This window comes from Rhinatrema bivittatum, chromosome 3, assembly GCF_901001135.1.
Source record: "Rhinatrema bivittatum chromosome 3, aRhiBiv1.1, whole genome shotgun sequence".
Taxonomy (NCBI): domain Eukaryota; kingdom Metazoa; phylum Chordata; class Amphibia; order Gymnophiona; family Rhinatrematidae; genus Rhinatrema; species Rhinatrema bivittatum.
The window spans coordinates 54,087,192-54,113,704 of NC_042617.1; the positions used below are offsets into that span (position 1 = coordinate 54,087,192).

The 26,513-nt window shown below is 44.9% G+C and overlaps 1 protein-coding gene across 2 annotated transcripts in view; it reads left to right on the forward strand.

Annotated features, from left to right (window-relative positions):
* The window catches only part of INTS7 (integrator complex subunit 7), a 110,342-nt gene that overhangs the window by 12,114 nt on the left and 71,715 nt on the right, over nucleotides 1–26,513 (forward strand). For both annotated transcript variants that reach the window (XM_029593249.1, XM_029593250.1), the window contains exons 2-6: nucleotides 2,739–2,868; nucleotides 4,722–4,868; nucleotides 7,453–7,590; nucleotides 13,614–13,660; nucleotides 15,313–15,512. In XM_029593249.1, coding sequence (XP_029449109.1) covers nucleotides 2,739–2,868; nucleotides 4,722–4,868; nucleotides 7,453–7,590; nucleotides 13,614–13,660; nucleotides 15,313–15,512 — 662 coding nt within the window. The remainder of the gene's footprint in view (nucleotides 1–2,738; nucleotides 2,869–4,721; nucleotides 4,869–7,452; nucleotides 7,591–13,613; nucleotides 13,661–15,312; nucleotides 15,513–26,513) is intronic.

The window sequence follows — 26,513 nt, forward strand, 5'->3', positions numbered from 1 at the left end:
AGCTTCCTGCATAGGGAGTGTTTTGGTTTTTTTTTGTATGTGTGCCTGCATTAAGCTGTATACCGAATTTCAGCTCTTGGCTTAAACACACAGCTTATTCCGCTGGCCCATAGCAAATGACAAAGTCTGCCACCGTTGTCTTCCTCTCTGATTCTTGGCCCCTGTGTAGGTGAGCATACGCCATGCAACTCCAGCTCCCTGCCCCAGCTCTTCCCCCTGAACTCTCAGCCCTGTTCCTGCCGCGCTCTGCTACATCTGTCCCAAGCCTGTTTTGTTTTTTTTTTAATTCCTTTCCAGGGCTGGTCTCCCCCCACCTCTGCTGTTTTGAAGCCTTGTCGTCCCATGCGGAATCCAGAACCCAGGCCCCTTCCTGTGTCTTACCACCAGGTTTTATAACAGTTCAAACATCCAAAACAGGGCCATTCAGCTCTCGCCACTCCCCCCCCCCCTCCCTCCACTCCATGCTTGTTGAATGCTTAACATTTCTATCCCGCCTGATCAGTAACCAAAAAAACAATACAAGCGGTTTATATACATTTATAAAGCCACCTTTAACATAAACGCAAAACCACTGCCACACAACAATAACAGCAGAGATATGGCCGTACTCCCACACAATATGAGTAAAGAGCCAGCCTCCGTCCACAGGTACAAATGTGCCTTTGCTAATTTTAAGAAGTTTCAGGTAGTTTAACTCTGCTCTTCATTGCAATTTGTGGCACCACTGCAAATGCCCGCTTAGCATAGCAGGTCAACGGGATTTTCCGAGGGCAAACAGCTGCGAACTGAAAAGCCTTGCGAAGCATGGCCGGGCTCCTGCCAATCGAGCTTGTCCGATATTTGGCCCACTACCCCTCGTGCGTTGTAACATCATTGCTAAGAGCTTAAACTTGGCTCCACTGCCTCTGCGTGCGGGTCAGCCCAGCTTTCTTGGAAGCTGTGGAGTGGAGCCACCCTGGAACGGAGTGTTTTTGAGCGGAGCCCCAAACCAGCCTGGAGTCGCTTTCACCGCCAGGCCTGTTACTGACTATGCTCAGCACTGCTGCATGCAGAGATTTCTGCTGGAAATCCTGTGCAGAATGTATTGATAGTCCAATTGAAAAAAAAAAAAAATAAATCTAATCGCCTTCTGCTTTTTGACCATATGTTCTACATGCCGAAATTCAAAAATACTCCACTAGGTGGCAGGTGAGGAGTGAAAATCATTTTGCTTAAAGTGGCCGGATGAGTGATGACAGCTTCATAGTATCTGTGGACCTGCGGCCCCTTATGTCCAGAAAGAAATGGCCGACAGAAAAATGGGCCCGAGAAGATGGCTGAGCGGTCTTAGAGGGCCCTGTGGGAGCCTTATTTGGTGACCGTGGACTAATAGCATAGATGCATGCGGCAGGAGTGCGACATTGCACGGGCCTTCAGAGCACAAGGGCAGGAAAAGCCCAGTCTGCCCATCCACACGGGTCAGGCCTGATGCACATCGAGAGAAGTGCTCGAACCGTGGCCTGGAATCTCGCTGAGACTAGTAAATGGCCGAAGGCTCCTGACCTGGGATGCTGTCAGCTGGTGAGCGGGACCGCCGTGCGCTATAGAGCCTCGCGGATTCCTGGTGCTGCTTTTGCTTTCCGGTCCATTGGCAGCTGATGTTTATAACTGAACTCTGCCTCGGAGGAGCTCCAGGTTTCACCTTCCAAGCCCAGTTTTAAAAAGCAAACCAGGGGCCATTTCATTTCCCTAACCGCTGAATAAAGATTTACAGCCTGCCCCCAACCTCCCTGCCTCCTTTCTCATTAAAAACTGTAAGGCGCTTTTAGTTCAGGGTCATTTAAGCAAAAAAAAAAAAAATGAAGGCAGCTGTTAACACCCAAGATGCTTTTCTTAGAAACCTTTTGAAATGTTATTCGCTGGCGATGCCATGCATGAGCTCTGGAGCCCACCTCGTTCCTGCAGGACTGCTTCTGCTGTAGACCAAACATGACCCTGCCAGAGCTGTCTGCTTAGCCAGCCTAAAGGTCTGGAAGTAAGGCTGTTTTGCTATCCCTCTGGAGAGCTGAATTCCAGCACAAAGTGGCAGCAGGTGGGTGGCACCTTATAGATTTAATCTGAGCTTTTGAAGTCTGAGTCCCCTTCGTCAGATTCACGAGGTGGGTGAAATATTTGGGGATGAGGAAGGGGGATGAAGAACACAGAGCAGGCAGGGTGGGAATTGGTTCGTCTATAAGATGCCACCCGCCTCATGTCGTCGTGTGCCTGAATTCTGTTTGTTTCAGTGTGTGGTGTATTTCGTGCTGAATTACATGAGACGAACCATGATGCCAACTTCGTAAAGCAGCTTCTGATTTTAGTGTGTTGCCTTTTGCTTTTTTTTTTTATTGACCCCAGAGTTTCCTCTTCTTCCTCCAGCTCGGTGAGAACCGGGGCTGGGATCTGATGCCTTGCAAGAACTTGGGGGACCTTTTCCCCTAACATACCTGGGCTGGCCATTAAAGTGACGGGGCCATGCACTGGGCCAGCCCTGATGGACAGATACTTCTAATCTTTCTGCCTGAGTGTGCAGCGCTTCCTTGGATATATTCGAGAGAAGCTCTGTGGTGCAAGAAATATGGCTGAGAGACTTTAAGAAACCAAAGAAGAAACATTTAACAATCAGTTGTTGCCAAGCTTCCCCCTCCCCCGGCTGTATAATCCTCCTGTTCTCTGGCAGTGTTAGACTTTGTTCTGCCTTTTTTTTTGTCTCCTCTCAGGGCTTCGGTCTGGCAAACTTGGGGAGCAGTGTGAAGCCGTGGTGCGTTTCCCCAGGCTTTTCCAGAAGTATCCCTTCCCCATACTCATCAACTCTGCATTCCTGAAGCTGGCTGATGTCTTCAGAGTCGGGTAGGTCCTTCAGTCTAGCAACAGTCATTACAAAGTGAGAGAAATTCTCTCGTTAGCCCTTTTAGAATTAAGGGATGTAAGAGGTGCGTGAGATCGCCTCATGGCGGTGCTTTCTTGCTTGAATGCTTCACAGCACCCCCATGAAATAAGAAGCAGGAGTATGATGATGGCGATTCAGCAACTCCTGGAGCGCGTTAGACTCGGGGAGGGAAAGGGTTCAGTCCCCCAGTCTGACTCCTGGTGGTGCATGGTGTGTGTCCTTTGGACTTGAGGGCTTCTGCCCGTGGGACTGGAGCTGACCCTCGTTTGCATCCCTGTCCAAACCCCGGTGGTAAAGTTTTACAAGTCCAGTGAGGGCAGTGAGAGAGTGAAGAATAAAACTGGCAGGGGCCAATGTGATAAGCAGCTCTCGGCTGTGCACACGTTAACATGCAGTTGTGTGCACAACTTAACTCCTGATTTAAAGAGCAGTTTAGCGCACACAAATGTAAGTAAAACTGTGCATGCAAATTAGCCCATCTCCATGCAAATACCATGTGTTAAGGCAGAGAGGTGTGTGAGCTTAACTCAGTTTCTTAGCACTGGAAATGTAACCCCTGGTCAGAGGTGGAGTAATGTTTCTGAGTCTGGTGTCGGTCTATGGGGCTGAATCTGGAATTTGTGGTGCCAGGGTCCTGTACTTGGGGGTTTATGTGCAATAACAGGAGATTTATCTCCTGTTTCATGGAGTCGTGCCTCACTATAGTGCTGACTAGGACTTTGGGGGTTTTCTTTGTGCTGTGCATAAAATTAGCCGTCTATAATTAGCAAGAGTTGTTTTCCAGAGCTTGAATAATTATGAGTCAGTCACTAATAATACTTGGTGAAATATCTGCCGTGGGCGGTAGAACTGAAGGTGTTGATCGGAGAACAATGGAGATGAGTTATTTTAAAAAAGCATTTTTATTTGGTGTCAGAGATGTCTTTACACAAGGTTCAGTCAGAGCTGCTCTCACTGTCAACTTGCAAACTTGGGTAGAAGGAGATGTGGGGGACAAATGATCCAGGTTTTCTACAGTGGATTCCCCTGCAGAAATATTGCAACCTGAAATCTTCCTTACTGGGAGGAGTTCTGCATGATTGGGATTAGATTGTCTCACGTTTTGGCTCTGAGGACAATTTTGATAAAAGGTGGCCCAGGAAATCAAGAGGGTTAAGTATCAGTCATGCAAAGCACCTGTGGTATCTATTGACCCCCCTCAGCCCTCAGGATACCCACAAGGAATATGCATAAGAGAATTTTACCTACATCAGGCCTCCAATAAGGATGTAAAATATTAAATAGTAAGCAAAGTCTCGCTGTTCAGTCCATGTTACAATAGCTGCTGGAACGGGAAGGACAGAGTCAGTTCCGTTGGCGCTTCCTTTCAGCTGGCCACATGGCTCCCATGGCCTGCCCACAAGCTGGGCTTGGCTGAGCTGCTGTTGGTTAGCCCAGGCAGAGTGCGCAGGTATGTTCATGAGTAGTGGGCAGGAAGGGATTTGGCAGATGTCTACTCGCAATGTTTAAATTGTTAACATTTTAAATGACATTTACACCTCTAGTCTCCAGTGCATGGAAATTTATCTCTTGCACGTGCATTGCAAACATTCTCAAAACTTGACTCGCTGTGGAGGTCAGTAGGAGAGGTTTAGTAGCCACTGCTGTACATGCACATGTGCTTCTGCAGTAATCATGAGCCAAAGCAAAACAGTTGCCACGAGCTTCGGATCGCTGTCCAAATCTAGTGGTGTTTTTTTTACTCGGCATGCAGCTCAGCTCTTTGGATACAGCAGACATAAACAGGGGCTTATTTCCATGTACTTTCTGCTAGGAATAACTTTCTACGACTGTGCGTGCTGAAGGTGACGCAGCAGAGCGAGAAGCACCTGGAGAAGATCCTGAACGTGGACGAATTTGTGAAGAGAATCTTCTCTGTGATTCACAGCAATGATCCCGTGGCCCGTGCCATTACCCTGCGGTGAGAGTTGTGTGCAGTGTCCAGCTTGCATGGGTTTCTAATATTGTCAGCGCCTGCAGATGAAGGGGGCTTGGACTGTTCCATTACAGGCTGTGTGAGGGTAGCATCTTTTTGCAATAACCTTTTACAACAAATTGACACTATTGTAAAGCACTTATTGATAGACACTTCATATAGGCTGAAACAGTAAAGTGCGCTCAGCTGAGTGCACTGTTTAACCCCCGGTTGGACATGTGTTTTGGATGTGCGTCCATTAACCTTTATACAATAAGGGTTTGGCGCGTCCAAAACGCACATCCAAACCCCCCCCCCCCCCCCCCCCCCCCCCCCCCCCGAAACTAATAGTGCTCATCACAGGCAAATGCATGTTGATGAGGTTATTAGCTATTCGCCCCAGATACAGAAAAAAAAATGTGCCCAGTCTGCACATTTTATGCTCAGAAATGAATGTATACCCAAGAGCAGTAACTAATTGCTGAGCAACCCAAAAAAAGTGTACAGAAAAGCAGAAAATACTGCTTTTCTGTACATCCTCTGACTTAACATCGTGGCAATATTAAGTCAGAGGAACCAAAAGGCTGGCGGTCAGGTTAGGAAAACGGACACTCGTAAAATTGAGCATCCGTTTTCCAAACCTGCTGACAGCCACCTCTCCTGGGCTTCCGCTGCTAGGGGTGCGCTATTGCCCCTGGCACCTCCTTTTTAGCGCAACCCCTAATTTAAATACTGTATCGCACACAGGAGAGGTGGCTGGGCGTGCGTTAGGAAAGTGGGTGCTCAACCTTACTCTATCGGCCTGATAGTAAGGTGGTAAGTGTTGCAAGTGGTATTTAAGGTTTCCCATGATCCCGGCATGTATTTGCCTTGCTTCACTCATCTGTGGTTTTTTTTTTTTTTGACAGGGCAATTTCCTCCTGCTTCTTTGGGCTTTCAGCTAAAAAATCTGGTACCATAAGCCTTCATTCCCAACTACCCAGTGATTTCTGTCATGTGTGTGTGTGTTATCCCCTTCCAACTTGCTTTAATCAGTCATCTCAGTGACTGGAATCTTGTATAATCATGGACCCTAAATCTGCCCACTAGGTGGAGCTGCTGTGCAGGGATAGACTTGCCCCCTTCACCAACCTGGGAAGCAGAACACCCGAGCTGAGACTGAGCCACCAGGCTGGCCCATGGTGATCGTTTTAAGACAAACCGGCAGTAAAATACGTTTCATCTGCACAATCTATTCCGGCAGGGGTGGAAAATTGCCAGTTGTCAGTGACCAAAATATAATTGCAGGCACCCACAGCCACGCTGGCTAGTATAGCGTGGGGGAGGCTGTGGCAGCCCCTGGCGAGGCCCTGATGTAGTGGGAGAAGGAAGGGGAAGAGAGCTGGAGGAAGCAGGACAGGGGTGAGAAGACCAAAATGATTTTTTTTTTTTTTAAAAAGGCAGTTTTAGTCAAAAATAAGCAAATCAAGCAATGTACATGAAGGGAGGGCAGTTTTCAAACTGCTGCTTCCATCCAAAACTGTGCTCGTAACCACATCCGCAGTGTTCTCTCCTGACCTGACTCCGGCCCGGGAACGCCTCCGCTATAGTGCGGATAAAAGCCTGTGTCTGATTGATCTTCACACAGACTTTTACCTGCATACCGGTAAAACACTTTTTACCCACAGAAATCCTTTTGAAAATTGCCTTCGGAAATAGGACAGAAAAGAGAAAAAAGGGACATCTAAAACTAATTTAAATAAGCAGAATAGCCCAAGTATAAGGTGAACCTCATTTACGTAAGCAGCAACGCCAAGCAGGCTCAGTGGGACGCTGCTTCCTCCCTCACCGGGCCCAGCATCTTTTGCTACTGTCGTCTCCCTTGCCTGGCTAAGCCACAAATTTTAATATGAGAGAGGTTTTTGAAACCGTTTCCAAAAAAAACCCCCCATTTTTTATTTGTTTGTTTATTTATTTTGTTCTAACACAATATAAGCAAAAACATAAATTCCCTGACTGGTGCCCAAGTTGTGTTTAATGTACTTCAAGCTCAGCAGTTTCTTTCTGCAGCTTTTGGGTTTCCAGCTCAGTCAGAACTGGCTTCTACTGGACTTTACAGCATCATGAACCTTTTCATTTGCAGCTATCCAGGAGGTTTCTCCTCTTTTATAACCTTACCTAGCCCGGTGAGGGTCCTTGGTTGGGTCAGGAATCACAGACTGAGATTAGCCCCCTCGCTCCCCTCTGAAACCCAGCAAATGTGTACTTGAATTCCAGACAATAAGCTTCGCTGTTGTACACTGATTTGAGAGTCCCTCTCCCCAGGAGACTGTAAAATACTGCCTCTGCTGGCCTGGGGAGAAAAAGCCATTCCTGGGGAACTGAACCTGGATCTTCTGCTTGAGCCAGCCTGTGCAAGCTTTCTTAATATTTTGCACAGCTATGTACACATCCCTTCATTCTCCCTTGCCGGGCCTTACTGCCCTCCTCCCTGTCTCCTGTTTGGGTTTCAGTAGTGTAACCTTGAACGTGACCTCCGTATAGTGTTTGTGGTGCTTTCTTGAGCTTCTGCCTGCTCTATAATGTGTGTATTGTGCTCTCCTTCCTTCAGGATGTTGGGTAGTATGGCCTCCATCATCCCAGAGAGGAAGAACGCCCACCACAGTATCCGCCAGTGCCTGGACTCCCATGACAACCTGGAAGTGGAAGCTGCTGTGTTTGCTGCTGCCAACTTCTCTGCTCAGTCAAAGTAGGTATTCCGTATCTTTCGAAAATGCTTTTATGCTGCACTCCCAGGGGGGGATCAACGAAACATTTTTTTAGAGCTGGGAAAAACCAAGGCATCTAATCTCCGATGTGCTTAAAATGCAGAGGCCTGGGTCCAAGCTGAGTGAAGGGCTAGGGCCAGGATTGGGCTGAAGAGAGGAGCCACGGAAAAAGGGAACGGGAAAGGAGGAGAATATGGGGCAGAGAGAGGATGGATGTGAAGGGCAGAACAAAAAAAAATGTCAGAACAGAGTAAGTTAGCAATAAAATAGCTTTTAAAATAAAAGTAAAAAATACAGGAAAATATATTTTTTTAATATATTTTTTAACGCTGGTTCCTATAATGTTATTTTGGGGGAAAAGTTGAAAATTGTGTGGCGATCTGAAAATTGTGCTGTATCGGATTCTTGTGAACTAACACCTCCCATATTATTATTATTTTTACTTATTGGAAACCTTGTAGCTCCTGCACTTTTGCTCCTTGAGCCCTGCCTTTCTAGTGCCTGTCTGAAACTGGACTGTAAGAGAAAAAAAAATTCTTTCTTTGCAAATCCATGATCCTTGCAGTAGGATAAAGCAAGGCAAAATTAACTTTGAAAGAAAATAACTTGTTCCCTGTTATGAAACTAATTTTGTTCTGAATTCTTTCTAGAACTTTCCTATTATCTGAAATGAGATTTCTTGGTAAGGATCAATAAATGATATCAATCAGCTGATAAGTAGAGAAAACACCCTTTTTAATCCCCCTACCCCATTTCTAATGATCTGTCCCACTAGTGTTGCTGTGGATGGGGGTTTGCTGAGATTTTAAATTCTTTCCCCATCCCAACTTCAAGTAAATCTGCTTCCTTGTTGCACAGCAGCTTTCCAGGTGCATCTCTGGCTTGTAGTTAGAGTAGTTGACAGGTCTCTTCCAGACAGTTAAATCAAAAAATCACTCCCAAAACCAAAATACTCTGCTCTGAATATAATAAGCCAAAAATATTAGAGAAGGTAAGTGGTAAATTTCATACATGGCTACCTCTAAACCAGCGTGCACAACGTGCCTGGGTATAATCCTCACCACTTACCCTCCCAATCACTTCCATTTTTTTTTTAAGGCTTTTTTTTTTTGTTTTGCAAATAAAACACTTAGGAAAGAGAACTGCAGCAGTTGATACACCCAACGTTCCAGTTAAAAAAAAAAAAAGCCCTATGTGGCCACATTTTGAAGGAATTTCTCCAAACAGAATTTTCTTTAAACGGTTGAACTCGAGCTGAAGATGTCCCTGATTTTTATAAATAAGAATATCTAAATAAGAGATGCCAGATTTATGCCACCCCAAAGTAAATTGCAAATGTTTATCAAGTGTGTTCCCAAGGGTTCCTCTCTATCCTCTACCCTCTTCAACATCTACATGTTACCCCTCTGCAAACTCCTAACTAACCTAGGCATCACCCACTACATTTACGCAGACGACGTCCAAGTTCTCATCCCTTTATTGACTGAGGCTCTAAAGACATGGGTCAATTGCCTCACCACCATCAACCAACTCCTCACAAACATGAACCTAGCGCTTAACCCTTCCAAAACAGAACTCCTCGTCATATCCCCTAATGCCCACACTTACTCCAACTCCTCACCCCTCCTCAAACCCATCTCTACACGCACGAAACCTAGGTGTTACAATTGACAACTGAACTTAAAACCATTCATTAAATCCACCTTTAAAAAATGCTATTTCAAATTCCATGTATTAAAGAAACTAAGACCTCTCCTTCACACCACCGATTTCTGAACTGTTCTCCAAACCATCATTTTCCCCAAAATTGACTATTGTAACTCCCTCCTCCTAGGCCTCCCAACCTCTTCCATCAAACCCCTACAATTGATACAGAATGCTACAGCGAGAATTCTCACCAATACGTGCAAGGACCAAGGTACTCCCATACTAAGATCTCCACTGGCTACCTATTGCCTCGAATTCAATACAAAAGCTTATCCCTGATAAGACTCTAGTCAACGGAAGCATACAATGGCTACACGACTCACTCCGCTTCCATACTTCTAGCAGACCCACCAGATCAGCCTACCAAGGAGCTCTACATATACCCTCCCCCAAACTCACACACCTCTCATCTACAAGGGACAGAGCATTCTCGATAGCAAGCCCCTCAATTTGGAACACAATGCCCCCCAACCTCCGCATTGAGCCATGCACCCAGAAATTAAAAAAAATAAATTAAAAAATGGCTCTTCAAACAGGTTTTCGACTAACACCTCCCTACTTATTCTCCACTACAAATTCATGTCAAATTTCTCTACTCCCCAACTCTACTGATCAGTTTGTACATAGTTCTTCTCTCGCATGTTAATCCTATACCCTTACCTTATTATATTCATGTACTTAGCTTTTAATTATATTATATTTCTGTTATCCCTATGTGTTACCAATTGTTCCATGTAACTGTTATGCTACAATTTATAAGCGCAATGTTCCTTGTAAACCGATACGATGTGCAAACTGCTATTGGTATATAAAAGCATTGAAATAAATAGTGTGTTAATCCATTGTCCAAAAAACTGTAATTCAGACTCTGACACAGTCCTAATTAAGAATACATTTCTTTTTTTTTTTTTTTTTTTTTGATTGGCTGACTTCATCCAGATGTATTCACAGGATGTTTGAGTCATGCTTTGAATTAATGTGAAAGCACGTATTTAACGTGAAGCTGTGTCAGTGAGTTCTGCTCAAGTTCAGCCGTTTAAAGAAAAATTTGTTTGGACCCTGAAGAAGAATTTCCTTGAGACGTGGCCATGTTGGGGTTTTTTTTTTTTTTTAAACTGGAACGCTGGGTGTATCAACGGCTGCAGTTCTCTTAAGTGTGTTTTTTATTTGCAAAAGAAAGCCTTAAATTAAAGTGATTGGGAGGGTAAGGTGGTGTTGATTTACCCAAGCTCCCCTTGCACACTGTTTTAGAGGTAGCCACGTATGAAATTTACCATTTACTTTCTCTAATACTTTTAGCGTATTTTATTCAGAGCAGAGTATTTTGGTTTTGGGAGTGATTTTTCTGATAACTATGGTGTATATTCATTCCGGTTATGGAGAATGTTTGGATTAGTATAGGTCTCTTCCAGATCCGATTAGGGGGTTTTCTTTTAATTAAAGGAAAGAAAAATTGAAATTGGGCAATAATTTGTTTAGTCACTTCATTGAAAGTACAGACTAGATCATCCTTTTGGATAAGGAGCACTATCATCCTACAAGTGGTCAGGCTTCTATGACAGGCAGCTAGGATATATCTTTAGTACTGTAGATAGGAATAATTGGGCAAACTAGATTGACCAGTTGGTCTTTAACTGCCATCATCTATTGTATCTGAAAATAAATAAAACAAAACTTAAATATTTTAATGTGTGTTATCATAGGATCATCATATGCCAGACCCAGACACTTAAATTGTGTGAGGAACAGAGCTGTTATAATCGTTGGTCCAATACTTTGAAGCATTTCAAAAAATTCTTTTTTAATTTGCCAAACTTACTGTGACTTTTTATAAGTGCTCAAACAACTCTCAAATGCTTTGTTCAGACAACATAAGCTGTTATCTCTTACAGTCTGTTCCTGACATGAATCCATGTTTCAAAATACTGCTCTACTCTAAATTCCAATCCAATTCAACAAGCAGCTTTGTACCACTGGGTGTATTATATTACCATTTTTTTTAATGTCTATTTGTTTTCAAAGTAAGTGGACAACCATTTTTCTAATTAGAATGAGAAATGAATAATTTTTAGTACTTGCTCTTGCAGGATTTGATGTTGTGTGTGTTTCAGGCAGTGTGTCATGATTTGGACCACCTTTCCCTGTGCCTCTAATGGATGGGGGAAGTGGAGGGATAGAACAAGGCCTGTCTGGCTTTAGCCTGCTTTTGAAAGGGAAGAAGGTTTGAGATGGCCATGTCTGAGTCAGTGTACCTCCCCCCAGGAGATTCAAGGGGTACTGACATCTATGCTCATCCTGGAAAGTTAGCACCATTAGTCCTATGAGACTTCTTCGGAAAGGCATTATGACATGGAATATGTAAACTGAGTCAGACTGGCAGCATCATATAATGAGCATGGTCATTCATGTCACGTTTTAGTCATTCAAGTAGAGAATAATCAGGGTGGTGTACTTGAGCTGCTTTCAAATATAAGCTTTCCAGCTGTTTCTGCTGTGGGAGTTACCTGTGCTCCAGCTGTTCCTCTTACTCGTAAGTGAGAGCTGATGTTTGTTTCTTTGCATGATGATGATACATGATTGATTATTCTTCCAAGATGCTGCTGGCTGGTGGGGTTTTATGTTTTTTTGTTTGTTTCTTTCTTTTTTCACACCATGTTGCCTGCAGTGTCTCATTCTTAACTATAGTCTATGACAATAGGTAAAGACTTGAGGACCATCTCATCTGCCCATTTTCTATCCACTGCAGTACTACTGACCCTACTTGATCTCTGAATTTACCTTCAGTTCAAATTAGTAAAGAAGTCTAGAATACAGTGCTGTGCAAAAATCATCACACCCTTGTGCAACTTTTTTTTTATCATGCTCATCAGTTTTTTACATCCTGCTGTCTAAAAAATATAAATCAAAATATATTACAGTAGGATTTTCTCACTGATCCAACACAACGTATTCTACACTTTCATCATGAAAGAGCAATTATAGACACTTTCCAAAAGTAATTAAATATAAAAGGTAAGAAGTCTTACATAGTTACATAGCAGCATAGTAAATGTCGGCAGATAAAGATCCAAATGGTCCATCCAGACTGCCCAGCAAGGTGTTCAGGTTAGTAACTGCTGCTCCGTGCAGGTTATTCCCATGCAGAAATGTTACATCTAAAGTAAAAAGGAGGGTGATAATACCCTTGTACAGATCTTTGGTGAGGCCTTACCTGGAGTAGTGAATTCAGTTCCGGAGACTTTATCCCAAAAAGGATAGAGAGGATGGAAGGCAGTCCAGGGAAAAGCAACCAAACTGGTATGGGGTCTGCAATGAAAGACTTATGAGATGAGACTGGAGAACCTAAATATGTATACCATGGAGAGAGGAAGACACAGGATATATGACAGAAACTGAAAGGTAGGTATGAATGATTACTATAGAATCAAACCTTTTCCAATGGAAAGAAAGCTGCAGAACTAGGGGTATGATGGCATGGGGGAGAAGATTCATCTGTCAGCAGGATAATGATCCTGAGCACAAAGCAAAAGCAACAATGGAGTGGCTCAGTAAGAACAAAACGAATGTCCTTGAGTGCACCTGAATCCAGTAGAAAATCTATGGCAAGTCTTGAAGTCTGCAGTCCACGGGCGATCCCCCAGCCAACTTGAAAATTTGAGCTCTTCCGCCTAGAAGACTGGACAAAAACTGCACCTTCCCTCCATGCAAAGTTGGCAGATACTTACCCTAAACAAATCATGGATCTTACTGCTGCAAAAGAGGCTTCCACCAAGTATTGTCAACAAATATGACATTGGCTTTTTGTTTTATTTTATTCTTAATTGCTTTTTGAATATTTTTATAATGCTTTCACAATGAAAGCATACAGTATGTTGTGTAGACCAGTGAAACAATCTCCTTTAATGCATTTTGATTTGTATTTTTTAGGCAGCAGAATTTGAAAAAAAATCAAGGCACTGTAGATCATATACTAGCCTCCAAAAAAAAATATATGTATATCAAAGCTTCACAGCAGAATCTGGTGTTCCTCTGACTCATGTCGGTGTTTAGACGATCTGCTTAATCATCACCCAGGAAAAAACTGCATATCTCCTTATAGCAACTTAACCCAAAGATACACAGATGCTCAGCTCGCATGGGCTTTGATATGTATCTGTTTCAAGAGTGTAGTGAGAATTACTATTAAACACTTCTCTTCTCTACCACCTCCATGATATTGTTATGTCTTGCTACTAATAGCAGTGATTATGTAGCACTTCCCTCAAGACTGCTGCTGATTTTGCCTTCTTTTGAACAGGGATTTTGCAGCAGGAGTCTGTAACAAAATTGGTGAAATGATTCAAGGTATGTGGGGTATTTTGGTTTTGTTTTGTGTGAGATTGATTCCCTTTATAGTCAGTAAATCAGTGTACCAGAGAGGAAGCAATGAGGTCATTTTAGTTTGTTCGATTTCCATTCCAAAGAGTCATATCTAAGTTTAATGCAAACAGAGGGTTTTTGCGAAGAATAGATCATCGAAAATAGCAAACCAACTCTACACTTCCTTACATTATTTTTCCTAACTTTTTTTTCTCCAATTTTACCTCTGCCTTGCACTCGCCCCTTCACTATCCACGTGGGCAACTTCAGCTCCCTTGCCGCCTTTGATCCTTAGCGCTGCATTTGTGCCAGCGGGGTTTACTGCAGTAGCGCCTTGCCTTGCACCCCCTCTCTCCTGGGATGCAGCGGAGTCTCATCGGCCTCCATTGGAGATAGCCACCCCAAGTCTCCTGCCCTGTGCTTTCTGGCTTACTAGAAATACATTTTCCCCCTATTCCAAGCACCAGGTGCAGCAGCCTCTTGTTTACATACAGAGCTTTACAAGCATCGCGGAACAGCAGAAAAAAAAAAAAAATAGAAAATATGGCAACCTTCAGTAACGTAAAATAATTTTGTATTCACATCGCTTAATTCATGCAGCAAAAACTCAGCTCTGCAAAGACACTTTGTAAGGGGGGTAGCAAACGGGCAGTGTTCGTATACAAATGGTGTGTAGTCTATAATAACTAGGGATGTGAATCGGGCTTTGGACGATTGAAAATATTGTCGATATTTTCAAAATCGTCAGAAATCGGGGGCTCCCCCAAAATGATAGGAAAACCCCACGATATTGTTCATGGGGGTTCTCTTATCGTTTTGGGGGAGGGTGGGAAAAACGGCACACAAAAATAACCCCTAAACCCACCCCGACCCTTTAAAACTAATCCCTTAGCTTCCCCCCCCCCCCCCCCCCAAAACCTTTTACAGGTACCTGGTGGTCCAGTGGGGGTCCCGGGAGCGATCTCCTGCTCTCGGGCAGTCGGCTGCCACTAATAAAAATGGTGCCGATGGCCTTTGCCCTTACCATGTGACAGGGTATCCGTGCCATTGGCCGGCCCCTGTCACATGGTGGGAGCACTGGATGGCCGGCGCCATCTTTAAAAATGGCACGGGCCATCCAGTGCTCCCACCATGTGACAGGGGCCGGCCAATGGCACGGATACCCTGTCACATGGTAAGGGCAAAGGCCATCGGCGCCATTTTTATTAGTGGCAGCCGACAGCCCGAGAGCGGGAGCTCGCTCCCGGGACCCCCACTGGACCACCAGGTACCTGTAAAATGTTTTTGGGGGGGTCGGGAGGGTGGGGGAAGCTAAGGGATTAGTTTTAAAGGGTCGGGGTGGGTTTTTTGTTTATCGGCTCGGGCGCAGCCGATAAACAAAACCTCGATCGGGCCGGACGAAAAAAAAACAAGATATGAACCGGAATCCAAACCGATTCCGGTTCCGATTCACATCTCTAATAATAACTTAGATGTGTAAAAATGCAGAAATCTTCAAACGTGATAAGTCCGCCCTCTTTTGCTGTATTCGTGTAACACTTGAGATGGGCGCTGAGAGTACACTGACATGCAGAGAAATGCTTTCCTGTGACCGCTGTATGTGACGTTAACTCAGCAGGCTCTGTTTCCATCGGTAGGTCTGGCCACTCCAGTGGACTTGAAGTTGAAGCTGATCCCTATCCTGCAGCATATGCACCATGATGCCAGCCTCGCATCCAATGCTCGGCAGCTCCTGCAACAGCTGGTGGCTTCTTATCCCTCCACCAAGATGGTGATCGTTACTCTGCACACCCTCACCCTGCTCGCCGCATCCTCTTTAGTTGACATTCCCAAACAGGTGAGGGTGAACCTACTGAAAAGTAAACTCCTGCAATAAGGTCACTCCCTTGTCATGATGAAGCAAGGTCTGTTAACATTTTATGATGCCTTGTTTCCTCCTTTGGTACACAAATTTGCAGGTAATATGATCATTAACCAATGGCAGGGAAGCTTTCCAAATACTGGGTGACCTCCCAAAGTGCTCAGACTTCCCTGAGCTAGCCTTTTCCCTTTAGGAAACAATATTGTGGTTGCTGTATTAGTCTGCTTGAATGCTCCGATTGTGGAGTTGGAGAGCTTTAGGAAAGTCTGTAGGTTCTGGGTAAATATGGAAAAGTCAGAGGTTTTAAACTTAGCTTTGCCTTTGAAGTCACAGTTCCCATTCAGGTGGTCTGTAGAGTGCTTGAAATATTTAGGGATCTTTATAGGCGATACACTGGAGACATTTTCATTTTTATCTATGCCCTCTTACTATCGCACAGGATTTAGAGTGATGGGAACACCGTAATCTTTCATGGCTGGGAAGTGGCCTCAATTAAAATGAATATTTTGCCTAGGCTTTGTAATCTTTTTCAAATTGTACCGATTATACCGTGTGATGCTTTCATTAAAAAAAAATCCTTACTTTCATTTGGAAGCGTAAGCCTCCGAGGATAGTGGCCTTGGTGCTTTATCAACCAAAGCTTTCTGGGGGATTGAGGATATCTAATTTTCAGAAATATTATTTAGCGTCAAGGTTTCGGGCCATTGTGGAATGGCCTAGGGAGAAGGATACAAAGCAACGGGTAAAAATCGAGCAAGAACTATTTGGCACAGCTCCCTTTAGGGCAATGGTATGGCTCCCTAAAAGCTCCCATCCTTTTAGGACTTTCCTATTACCATGATTATTCCCCATTAGGTCCAAAATTGCATTTTTACCTGACTTCACTTCTACAGATTTTATCCAATGGGAAGTTTTTGGAATTTCACAGTTAGGTTCGGTATGGGATAATCAAGGTATTATTAGCTTGGATTGCCTTATAAATAAGTTTCATATTTCACCACGAGATGCAGTCCCTTAAATGCAATTAAAACACCTTATGAGGACCATTGTTAGTTGGTGGGTTCTCAGTTGGAAGGCAATTTTTGAAGGATATTGTAGCAAAGCTACATTAGCAGCATGCGGTATTTAATATTTGGGAACTTGCCAGGTACTTGTGACTTGGATTAGCCACTGTTTGGAAACAGGATATTGGGCTTGATGGACCCTTGGTCTGCCCAATATGGCAAGATCTTATGTTCATAAGATAATCTGTAAGCTATATATATTGCTTTTGGGTACACTGGTGGATAAACCTAAACACTTATTGGCATGGGAAAAGGACTTAGGAGTAGTACTGGATGATGATGTCTAGGATGTATGCTTTTTGTCCATTAAAAAATGTTCCATGTCATCTCTACTTGTGGAAAATAGATATAAGCTGCCATTTTAGATGGCATCTTGCACCGGAGCGCCTCCACAAAATCTATCCTCATGTACGCAATGAATGTTGGCACTTATATAAGCGTGATGACATTTGGTGGAAATGTCCTTTGGCCCAGAAATATTGGGATATGTGGATTCAGTGGATTCAAGATATTACTAATGTTACTATCCCCAAGGACTCCAGGGTTTTTCTTTTGGGCCTTCCGATCGAAAATATTTCCAGTTGATAGCAGGGCTGAATTAGCCATGCTGTTATGGGAGCTGTCTTCAGGTTCTCAGGAGGCGGAGCTTCCCCAAGCAGAGGTCAGAGCTTTCTTCCTCTGCGGCTGCGTGTGGGTTCCCGTGCAGGAAAGTAACAGATTCTCCTCAGTCTGTTTTATCCTCGCGCGGGATCACACGTGGAGCTTCTGATCTCCTCAGCCCTGTGTATGTGGCAAAATCATGTCCATAACAGATGCCCTGCCCCCCCCCCCCTTCCGTCCGATACTCGATCCTCTCCAGGACTGGAGAAGAGACAGGCCCTGTCGATAAAACGAGCGGCCTCTGTGGAACCTACAATCTCTAGGCCTGGAGAAAAGGAAAGATCCATCAAGAAAAAAGAGGCCCGCTCAAAAACGTCGGCACGGGGCAGAAAGTTCTCTCCAAGCCCCTCAGCGCATAACGGAGACAGGGTAACTTCCATATCTGCGCTGAGTCCATCGACGTCAAAAAGGGCCGAAGCAGCGTCGGGAGCAGCAGCAAAAGAGGTGCGGACGCACTCTGTGTCTAAGCTGGGATCCTCGACTCCGACGCACAAATCAATGCATCATACCACCTCTAAGCCGAATCATGGAGCGTCGCTAACGGCGCATGCAGAGTCGCCGTCGACGTGGAAGTTGAGACCGATGCATGGAACCCCCAAGTCGACGCAAGTATTATCAGTGGACGCACATGGGACACCTCAGTCGACTCTTTCGACGCAACAGAAAATACACTCGATGCATAAGAGGAAGCATGCAACACAGACAATATCTACACAGAAGCAAAGCAACCTCACGACTCCACAAAGTCCATTGGAATTTTCAATATATTTATAAATGATCTGGAAAGAAATACGACGAGTGAGATAATCAAATTTGCAGATGATACAAAATTGTTCAGAGTAATTAAATCACAAGCAGATTGTGATAAATTGCAGGAAGACCTTTTGAGACTGGAAAATTGTGCATCCAAATGGCAGATGAAATTTAATGTGGATAAGTGCAAGGTGATGCATATAGGGAAAAATAACCCATGCTATAGTTACACAATGTTAGGTTCCATACAACCCAAGAAAGAGATCTAGGCGTCCTAGTGGATAACACAATGAAATCGTCGGTTCAGTGTGCTGCGGCAGTCAAAAAAGCAAACAGAATGTTGGGAGTTATTATAAAGGGAATGGTGAATAAAATGGAAAATGTCATCATGCCTCTGTATCGCTCCATGGTGAGACCGCACCTTGAATACTGTGTACAATTCTGGTCGCCGCATCTCAAAAAAGATAATTGCGATGGAGAAGGTACAGAGAAGGGCTACCAAAATAAGGGGAATGGAACAGCTCCCCTATGAGGAAAGACTAAAGAGGTTAGGACTTTTCAGCTTGGAGAAGAGACGGCTGAGGGGGGATATGATAGAAGTGTTTAAAATCATGAGAGGTCTAGAGCAGGTAGATGTGAATCAGTTATTTACTCTTTCGGATAATAGACTAGGGGGCACTCCATGAAGTTAGCACTAATCGGAAAAAGTTTTTTTATTCACCGCACAATTAAACTCTGGAATTTTGTTGCCAGAGGATGTGGTTAGTGCAGTTAGTATAGCTGTGTTTAAAAAAGGATTGGATAAGTTCTTGAACGAGAAGTCCATTACCTGCTATTAATTAAGTTGACTTAGAAAATAGCCACTGCTATTACTAGCAATGGTAACATGGAATAGACTTAGTTTTTGGGTACTTGCTAGGTTCTTATGGCCTGGATTGGCCACTGTTGGAGACAGGATGCTGGGCTTGATGGACCCTTGGTCTGACCCAGTATGGCATGCTCTTATGAATTATCAGAACCGGGTTCTAAACGTAAAAGGCATCATGTTTCCCATAAGCTCAGGGAGACAACGAAGCCGCCTGTTGATAAACGGACTCGGCTTTTTTATTTACAGAGTCCCATTTCATCAGCAACAAGACGGACTGACATAACCAGCTCGTCATCAGAGAGGGAAGTGATACACTTGTCACCCTCAACTAGGTCTTCTCGGAGTCAGTCTGACAGTTCATTCAAATCTCGTTCCCATTCCTCACACCACCAACATCCAATTCCCCTAGAGGAAAGAGACGACTCCAAAGAAGGTTAGGGAACCAGCTCACCTGCAAGCTGACAAAATTCCCTCGCAGGAACCAATTCTTCCTCCAATCGTCCGCTCATGCCACCTCAGACACGGGAAGCCTTTTTTCAGTTGTCTCAAGCACTATCAGGATTTTTTGATACCCTGCAAACAAATTTCTCAATGCCATCCGAATCGCCTACCACTTCTCCGGAATCTCCCAGGCCTATGAAACAACCATCTCAGACCCCCTCAAGGTCTCCTGTTTCAAGTCACGCTCCTATACCTGTTGACGTCCCCGATTCACCACGGGACATAGACTCAACATCTTCCTCACCATCCTCTTCTACGGGGTTTCCATCTGACCCGCCATACTCACCTCCTGAAGACCTATCTTATCCCAAGTTTTTAGATAAGATGGGAGCAATTCTAATCTAGAGACCCAAAAAAACCCTGATTCCAGAGCGGAAACTTTCGGTCTCCTAAAAATTTTTGATGCTCCAAATGAGCCAACCTCACTTCCTCCGCAACCAGTTCTTGACAAAGTAAGGGAGAAATCTTGGGAAACCCTTTTTTCCATATCAGCCGTGGCCAGGAAAACAGCTCAAATACAAAATGCAGAAAACATCGTTATTCAACACCACAACTCCCACACACATCTATCGTGGTAGAGTCAGCGATACAGTGGGAAAAAGAAGTCAAAATTACATGCATCTTCCCCACCTGGTTGCGATAAGTGCTTGGATGACTTCGCAAAAAAGATATATCAGAATGCCATGCTCACGGGTAGATTACAACATCACCAATTCTATATGGTGCAGTACCTTTGAGTGCATCCAAGCAACCAAAGGCATGCTGGTCTCCGCAGCAGATTCTGTACCACGTCCTCTTCAAGACATGGAAGAGTGTACTAGACATTTACTTTGTTCTATTTACGAAGGATTCGAAAATACATCAAGGGCCTCTGCTACGGTGATCACAGCCAGGCGTATGGCATAGCTTAAAGCCAGCGCCATACGGGAAGATCTTCATGAAAAAACTAGCTAATCTTCCCTGCACGGACAACCTTTTCGGAGACAGTTTTCAAGAAACAGTAACGAATTTAAAGGATCAAGCAGTTGCTGTTCAATCTCTGACGGGTCCATCTCAACACTCAACCTCGCAGCGCACCTTTGGTCGCTCACGTCGACTTCAATACCCATGCCAACCATATAGATCTTATCAACCATACAGGACCACAACTTACCAACCTTACCAGCGCCCTCAACAGCAACAACAGTTGAGCAGAAGAGGGAAACCAAGAGCTCAACGTACACAATCTCAACAATCAACAGCAGCAGCAAAAACTTTACAATCTTTTTAACTTCTCTGCCACCACCTCCACATCAAACGCCCCCGGGAAGAATTACGGCTTGTTTCCAGGCGTGGACAGAGATAACATCGGATCGCTGGGTCCTGGACATTGTACAAAGGGTTACCAATTACAATTCCTAACACCCCCCTTACTGCCTCATCCACCGGTACAAACAAACAAGATATCTCATCCCCCAACTCGAGCAAGAGATCATCTCACTCAAACAAGGAGCGATCCGTCATATTTCGCAAACAGCCCACATCAAAGGATTTTACTCTCCCTATTTCCTCATTCCAAAGAAATCCGGTGGCCTTCGACCAATCTTAGATCTTTGCGAGCTTAACAAATGTCTCAGCAAAGAGAAATTCAAAATGGTATCCCTCAAATCAATTCTGCCTCTCCTTCAGTGGAACGACTGGATGTGCTCAATAGATTTGAAGGATGCATACACACACATTCCTATCCATCCATCTTCCTGGAAATACCTATGCTTCCAATACAAGAAGCAGAATTATCAGTACAAAGTTCTTCCTTTCGGCAGCCCCAAGAGTCTTTACCAAATGTGTGGTGGTGGCACATCTCAGTAAGAAAGGCATACGTATCTTTCCATACCTGGCCGACTGGCTTGTAGTAGCTTTGACCCCTGCTATATTACTAAATCACCTTCATCAGATAATCGAATGCCTGGGCAAATTGGGCCTAGTAATACATTTTCAGACGTCAATGTTAAAACCCACACAGATTCTACAATTTATAGGAGCGCGGCTGGACACTATTCGTTGCAGAGCATTTTCTTCCGGAAGACAGAAAGCAAGAGATGACACGACTTCTTCACAACCTGATCACTATGCACAGGCCGACAGCGCGATTATATACTCAGAATTTTGGGACATATGGCGGCGGCCAATTTTACTGTTCCCGATACCAGGCTACACATGCGTCGACTGCAGTGGGGACTAAAACGGCAATGGAAGCAACATGTCCAACCGTTAACAAAACCCCTCATCCTCACCTCTGAGATGACGAGGGATACAAACTGGTGGCTCAACGACTCCATTCTCTCCAAGGGAATGCTGTTCAGCCTTCCCCCACACAATGCAGTCCTCACCACAGATGCCTCTCGCAAGGGATGGGGGAGCACATTTTGGACCTCTTAGAAATACAAGGACTGTGGTCTCCACAAGAACAATGCTTACAAATAAACTTACTGGAACTCAGAGCAATCTGACTTGCTCTGAAAACTTTTCAAACTCACCTAAGAGGCCGACGACTGATCTACACGGACAAACAAGGAGGGTCAGGTTCATGGTCCCTCTGCAAGGAAGCTCTCCAGATATTTCAACACGCACATCAACATTCAATTCATCTTCAGACAACTTACCTTCCCGGAGTGATGAACACCAGGGCAGACAGGCTGAGCCGAATATTCCATCTACACGAGAGTGGTCTCTCAATCGGGAAGTAGCTCAGAACATATTCAGCATATGGGGGCTTCCAACGATGGATCTATTTGCCACAGAAGAACACACAAGTTCCACGCTTCTGCTCGGTATGGTCCAGCCAAATAAGAATAGCACAAGATGCGTTTCTGACAAGCTGGACAGAATGATTGATGTATGCCTTTCCTCCCATACCTCTCATCACAAGGACGATACAAAAATGTATCGCAGACTCAGCTCAGCTCAGCTCATACTGGTAGCTCCAGCCTGGCCCAGACAACCATGGTACAGCTATCTGTTACAACTCTCCATCGAAGACCCAATAACCTTACTGGACAGACCGGATCTTCTACAACAGGAGGGAACTCTCCTTCACCCGCTTCATTCGTCCCTACATTTAACAGCCTGGAGATTGAACGGTTCCTTCTATCAGAACAAGGAATTTCAATTGCTGCACAGGATGTGATTTTACAATTCAGAAATCCATCAACCAGAAGAAATTAGTTTTAAATGGAAACGTTACTCATCCTGGTGCACAACCAAGGACATTTTACCGATGGACTGTTCACTGGAGTTGCTTTTACATTACCTTCACTCCCTCCATACATCGGGGTTAGCGACAGCATCAATTAGGGTACATCTTAGTGCCATAGCAGCATATCACCAACTGCTAAACGGACAGTCGATCTCCATGCATCCCTTGCTATCTTGTTTCCTAAAAGGACTTCTTCGTATTCGACCACCAGTGCCTTGGAACCTAAATGCAGTTTTGGAACAACTCATGCATTCTCCATTTGAAACCTACTCACTCTTCTCACATAAAATATCTCACATGGAAGGTAGTTTTCCTGGTGGCAGTAACATCAGCTCGCCGAGTTAGTGAACTACAAGCCTTAGTTTATTACCCACCGTACCCGCAGTTTTATCACCACAAAGCAGTACTCCGCACACATCCCACTTTCCTTCCAAAAGTAGTCTCACAATTCCATTTGAATCAAACAATAGAGCTGCCCACATTTTTTCCCAAACCGCCTCACAATGATAGAGAACGCTTACTTCATTTATTAGACTGCAAGAGAGCTCTTGCTTATTATAAAGAGAGAACAAGATTGGATAACCGTGCTTCACAGTTTGCATCTTTCAATCCAAACTTCCCGGGTCTTCCGGTAACAAAAAGGACTATATCCAGCTGGATTACCCAATGTATTCAATTCTGCTGCTAAAAACAAAACTTACCATTAACCTCTCACCCAAACGCTCATCAAGTACGAGCGGTGGCTACCTCAATTGCACATCTAAGTCAAGTCCAACCTGCAGACATTTACAAAGCAGCTACATGGTCCTCATTACACACTTTCACATCCCATTACTGTCTAGACCAGCAGTCAAGTGAGGACGCCACACTAGCAAGAGCAATCCTCACATAATTAAGGACAGACTTTGGTCGACAACCACCACATTCAGATCACGCTTAACAGACAAATTATTAACAGAGCGTGATCGACAGCTTGGGACTCCCATAACAGCATGGCTAATTCAGCCCTGCTATCAATGGGGAAAAAGCAAGTTTGCTTACGGTAAACGGTGTTTCCGTAGATAGCAGGATGAATTAGCCATGCTGACCCACCCTCCTCCCTGGTTAGTCTACCCTTTAAGGATAACACAAGCTTAATTACAGACTGAGGAGAATCTGTTACTTTCCTGCGGGGGAACCCATGCGCAGCCACAGAGGAAGAAAGCTCTGACCTCTGCTTGGGGAAGCTTCGCCTCCTGGGGACCTGAAGACGGCTCCCATAACAGCATGGCTAATTCATCCTGCTTTCTTCGGAAACACCGTTTACGGTAAGCAAACTTGCTTTTACTGGAAATCTATAGTTACTGATTATTCAAATTATAATTGCAGCTAGATGTGCGCTAGCTGCTTGTTAGATGTTATCTTCAATTGCTGGTAGTTAATAAACAATTATGACCTGTATATTATTTAGAGAAGTTGACTATGATTAAGATTGATAAATTGCCTAGATTTGAAGCTGTTTGGCTACCGTATCACTGTGGCGAGAGTTGCTAAGCTGAGTGTATTTAATTTTATTTCATGGACGTTTTCTTATCTTTGTTGCCCAAAGTTTTTTTTTCTTTTGTGGATGTTATACCTCTTTTAGTCAAGTGACATGGGAGGATGGGATATTATGGCTACTGTAAAAATGTGTTCCTTGTACGTACCAGGATCAGTACAGACTGTGCTGGGTTATGCAAATGGAGTCAGAGAAAAAGCTGAAAGGCACCCCCTGATTAACCCGGTGTGCCACCTGCGATCCTTCAGCAGATGAAGGATGGCATAACCTGCGGTCCTGATCCTTCACAAAATTCTTGATTATTAAGTGAAGGGATTATTTATCCTTTGCTCCTTTGACTAGATCATCTGGTAGTAAGAAAAAAGGGTGGAGGGGGGAACACACAGACTAGTGACAGATTACTTTATAATAGCAGGCAAGGCTGGGCTTCTGCCCTACGGCCTTCATACCCAGAGAATCTTGACACAGCCCAGTGAGTTGGGGGGGGGGGGGACTTACCGGTGGGCCGGTAAATCCTTTCATTGAACTCCAGGGACGGTTAATTCCTCTGAGAGCTATTGCTTGTGGTTTAAGCCCAGGGACGTACATTCCCCTGGTTGAGCAGCTCTGAGAAAAAAAAAAATAACAAAGTACTTTTGAAACAGAGCGAGCCTGCTGAGTTCTCCCAGGTCTCCAGAGGGGGTGAATTTCTTCACTCAGCTGATTTTGCTTACCTTACCATGCTGCAGGGATCGCGGTGTGCAGCTTGTGGAGAGCCAGCAGCACAGCTCTCACACGAAAGCCTCTGCTCACGCTGTCTCCCTGGGGGCGAAGGGCTTTCACAGGTGCCGATTGCAGGGACAAGATTAGCTTTGCCATGATCGAGTGGCTTAGATGAGAATTAGCCGGCTCACAAACAGAGGCCTGCCCTGTCCCTGATAAACGTGGGAACGGCGGCCATTTTGTCCAACTCTGGCTCCAATGCTGCTCAGGAGGAGGGGATTTCCCACTGCTTTCTCCGCCCACGTTGAGCTCTTAAAAGGCCTCATGATCCGGGGTCTGTTCATTCTCCTCCCCCCTACCTTGCTTCCGGGGGGCCCTTAAAGAGACTGCATACGTCTTCTTCACAGTTTATTTTATTACTGCACAAAGCTTTCATGGAAGCTGAGACAGACTTAGATTTGCAGTATGCTCCTCCTACAAAGATCCCCCAGACCTGTGGAGGATCAGGGAGCTCCTAGAATCCTACTACCCCGTCCAATCCCTGACGCGGAGTACCTGTACCTGCCATTCCTACTGGGCCCACACTACCAGACCTCCCCTTGGTAGACACGAGCGATGACATGGATAATTCCGCTCAGATTGAAGAGGATGATCCGCGGGTGCTCCAGTTACTTCGTAGGGAGGAGCTGGACCCTTTGATTCCGCATGTGCTAGCAGAACTGGATATTCAGGCTCCACAGCAGGTGGCAGATATTTCTTCAGGGGATCCTGTTTTGTCGGGTCTTCGGGCTCCTCCTAGAACCTTTCCTTTTCACCTGATGTTCTTACAGCTTATGACTCGGGAATGGGAAGTGCCTGAAGTCACCCTTTGGGTTTATAGGGCCATGGAAAAGCTTTACCTGCTGCTGGATGAGTTCTTAGATCTTCTTAAGATCCCTAAGGTGGATGCGACCGTTTTGGCCATTGCCAAGCGCACAATGATTCCGGTGACGGGAGGGGCAGCTCTTAAGGATCTCCAAGATAGGAAGCTGGAGGTTCTCCTCAAATGTATTTTTGAAGTTTCAGCGCTCGGAGTGCCAGCTGCCGTCTGTAGTAGTCTCATGCAGTAAGCTACTCTTAGATGGATCCAGCAATTGCTCATGGCTCAGGCGCTGCCTCCAGCAGAGGCGGAACAGACGGACCGCATGGAGGCAGCGGTGGCTTATACAGCAGATGCTTTGTATGATCTTGTACGTACCTCGGCATGCACGATGTCTTCGGCGAGGAGGCTTCTTTGGCTCCGCAATTGGTCAGCTGATGTCTCTTCTAAGTCTCAGTTGGGTTCCTTCCCTTTTAAAGGAAAGCTTTTGTTTGGGGATGATCTGGAGCAACTTATTAAGTCCTTAGGGGACAACAAAGTTTACAAGCTCCCTGAAGACAGGTCCAGGTCTTCCCACCCCTTCAGTGAGTCTCGGGGTCGTTTTAGGGGTCAACGCCATTTTCGTACTGGTAGGGACCCGTCCTTTGCTCCTCGACAGTCGTCGGCAAGGTCCCAGGCTTGGGCTCATTCCTTTCGTGGTAGACATTTTCCGTCAACAAGGCTCCCCAGTGAAGGTGCGCCGGCCCTTTCCTCCGTCCCGGAGATCGGGGGTCGACTCTCCCTGTTTCGCAAAGAATG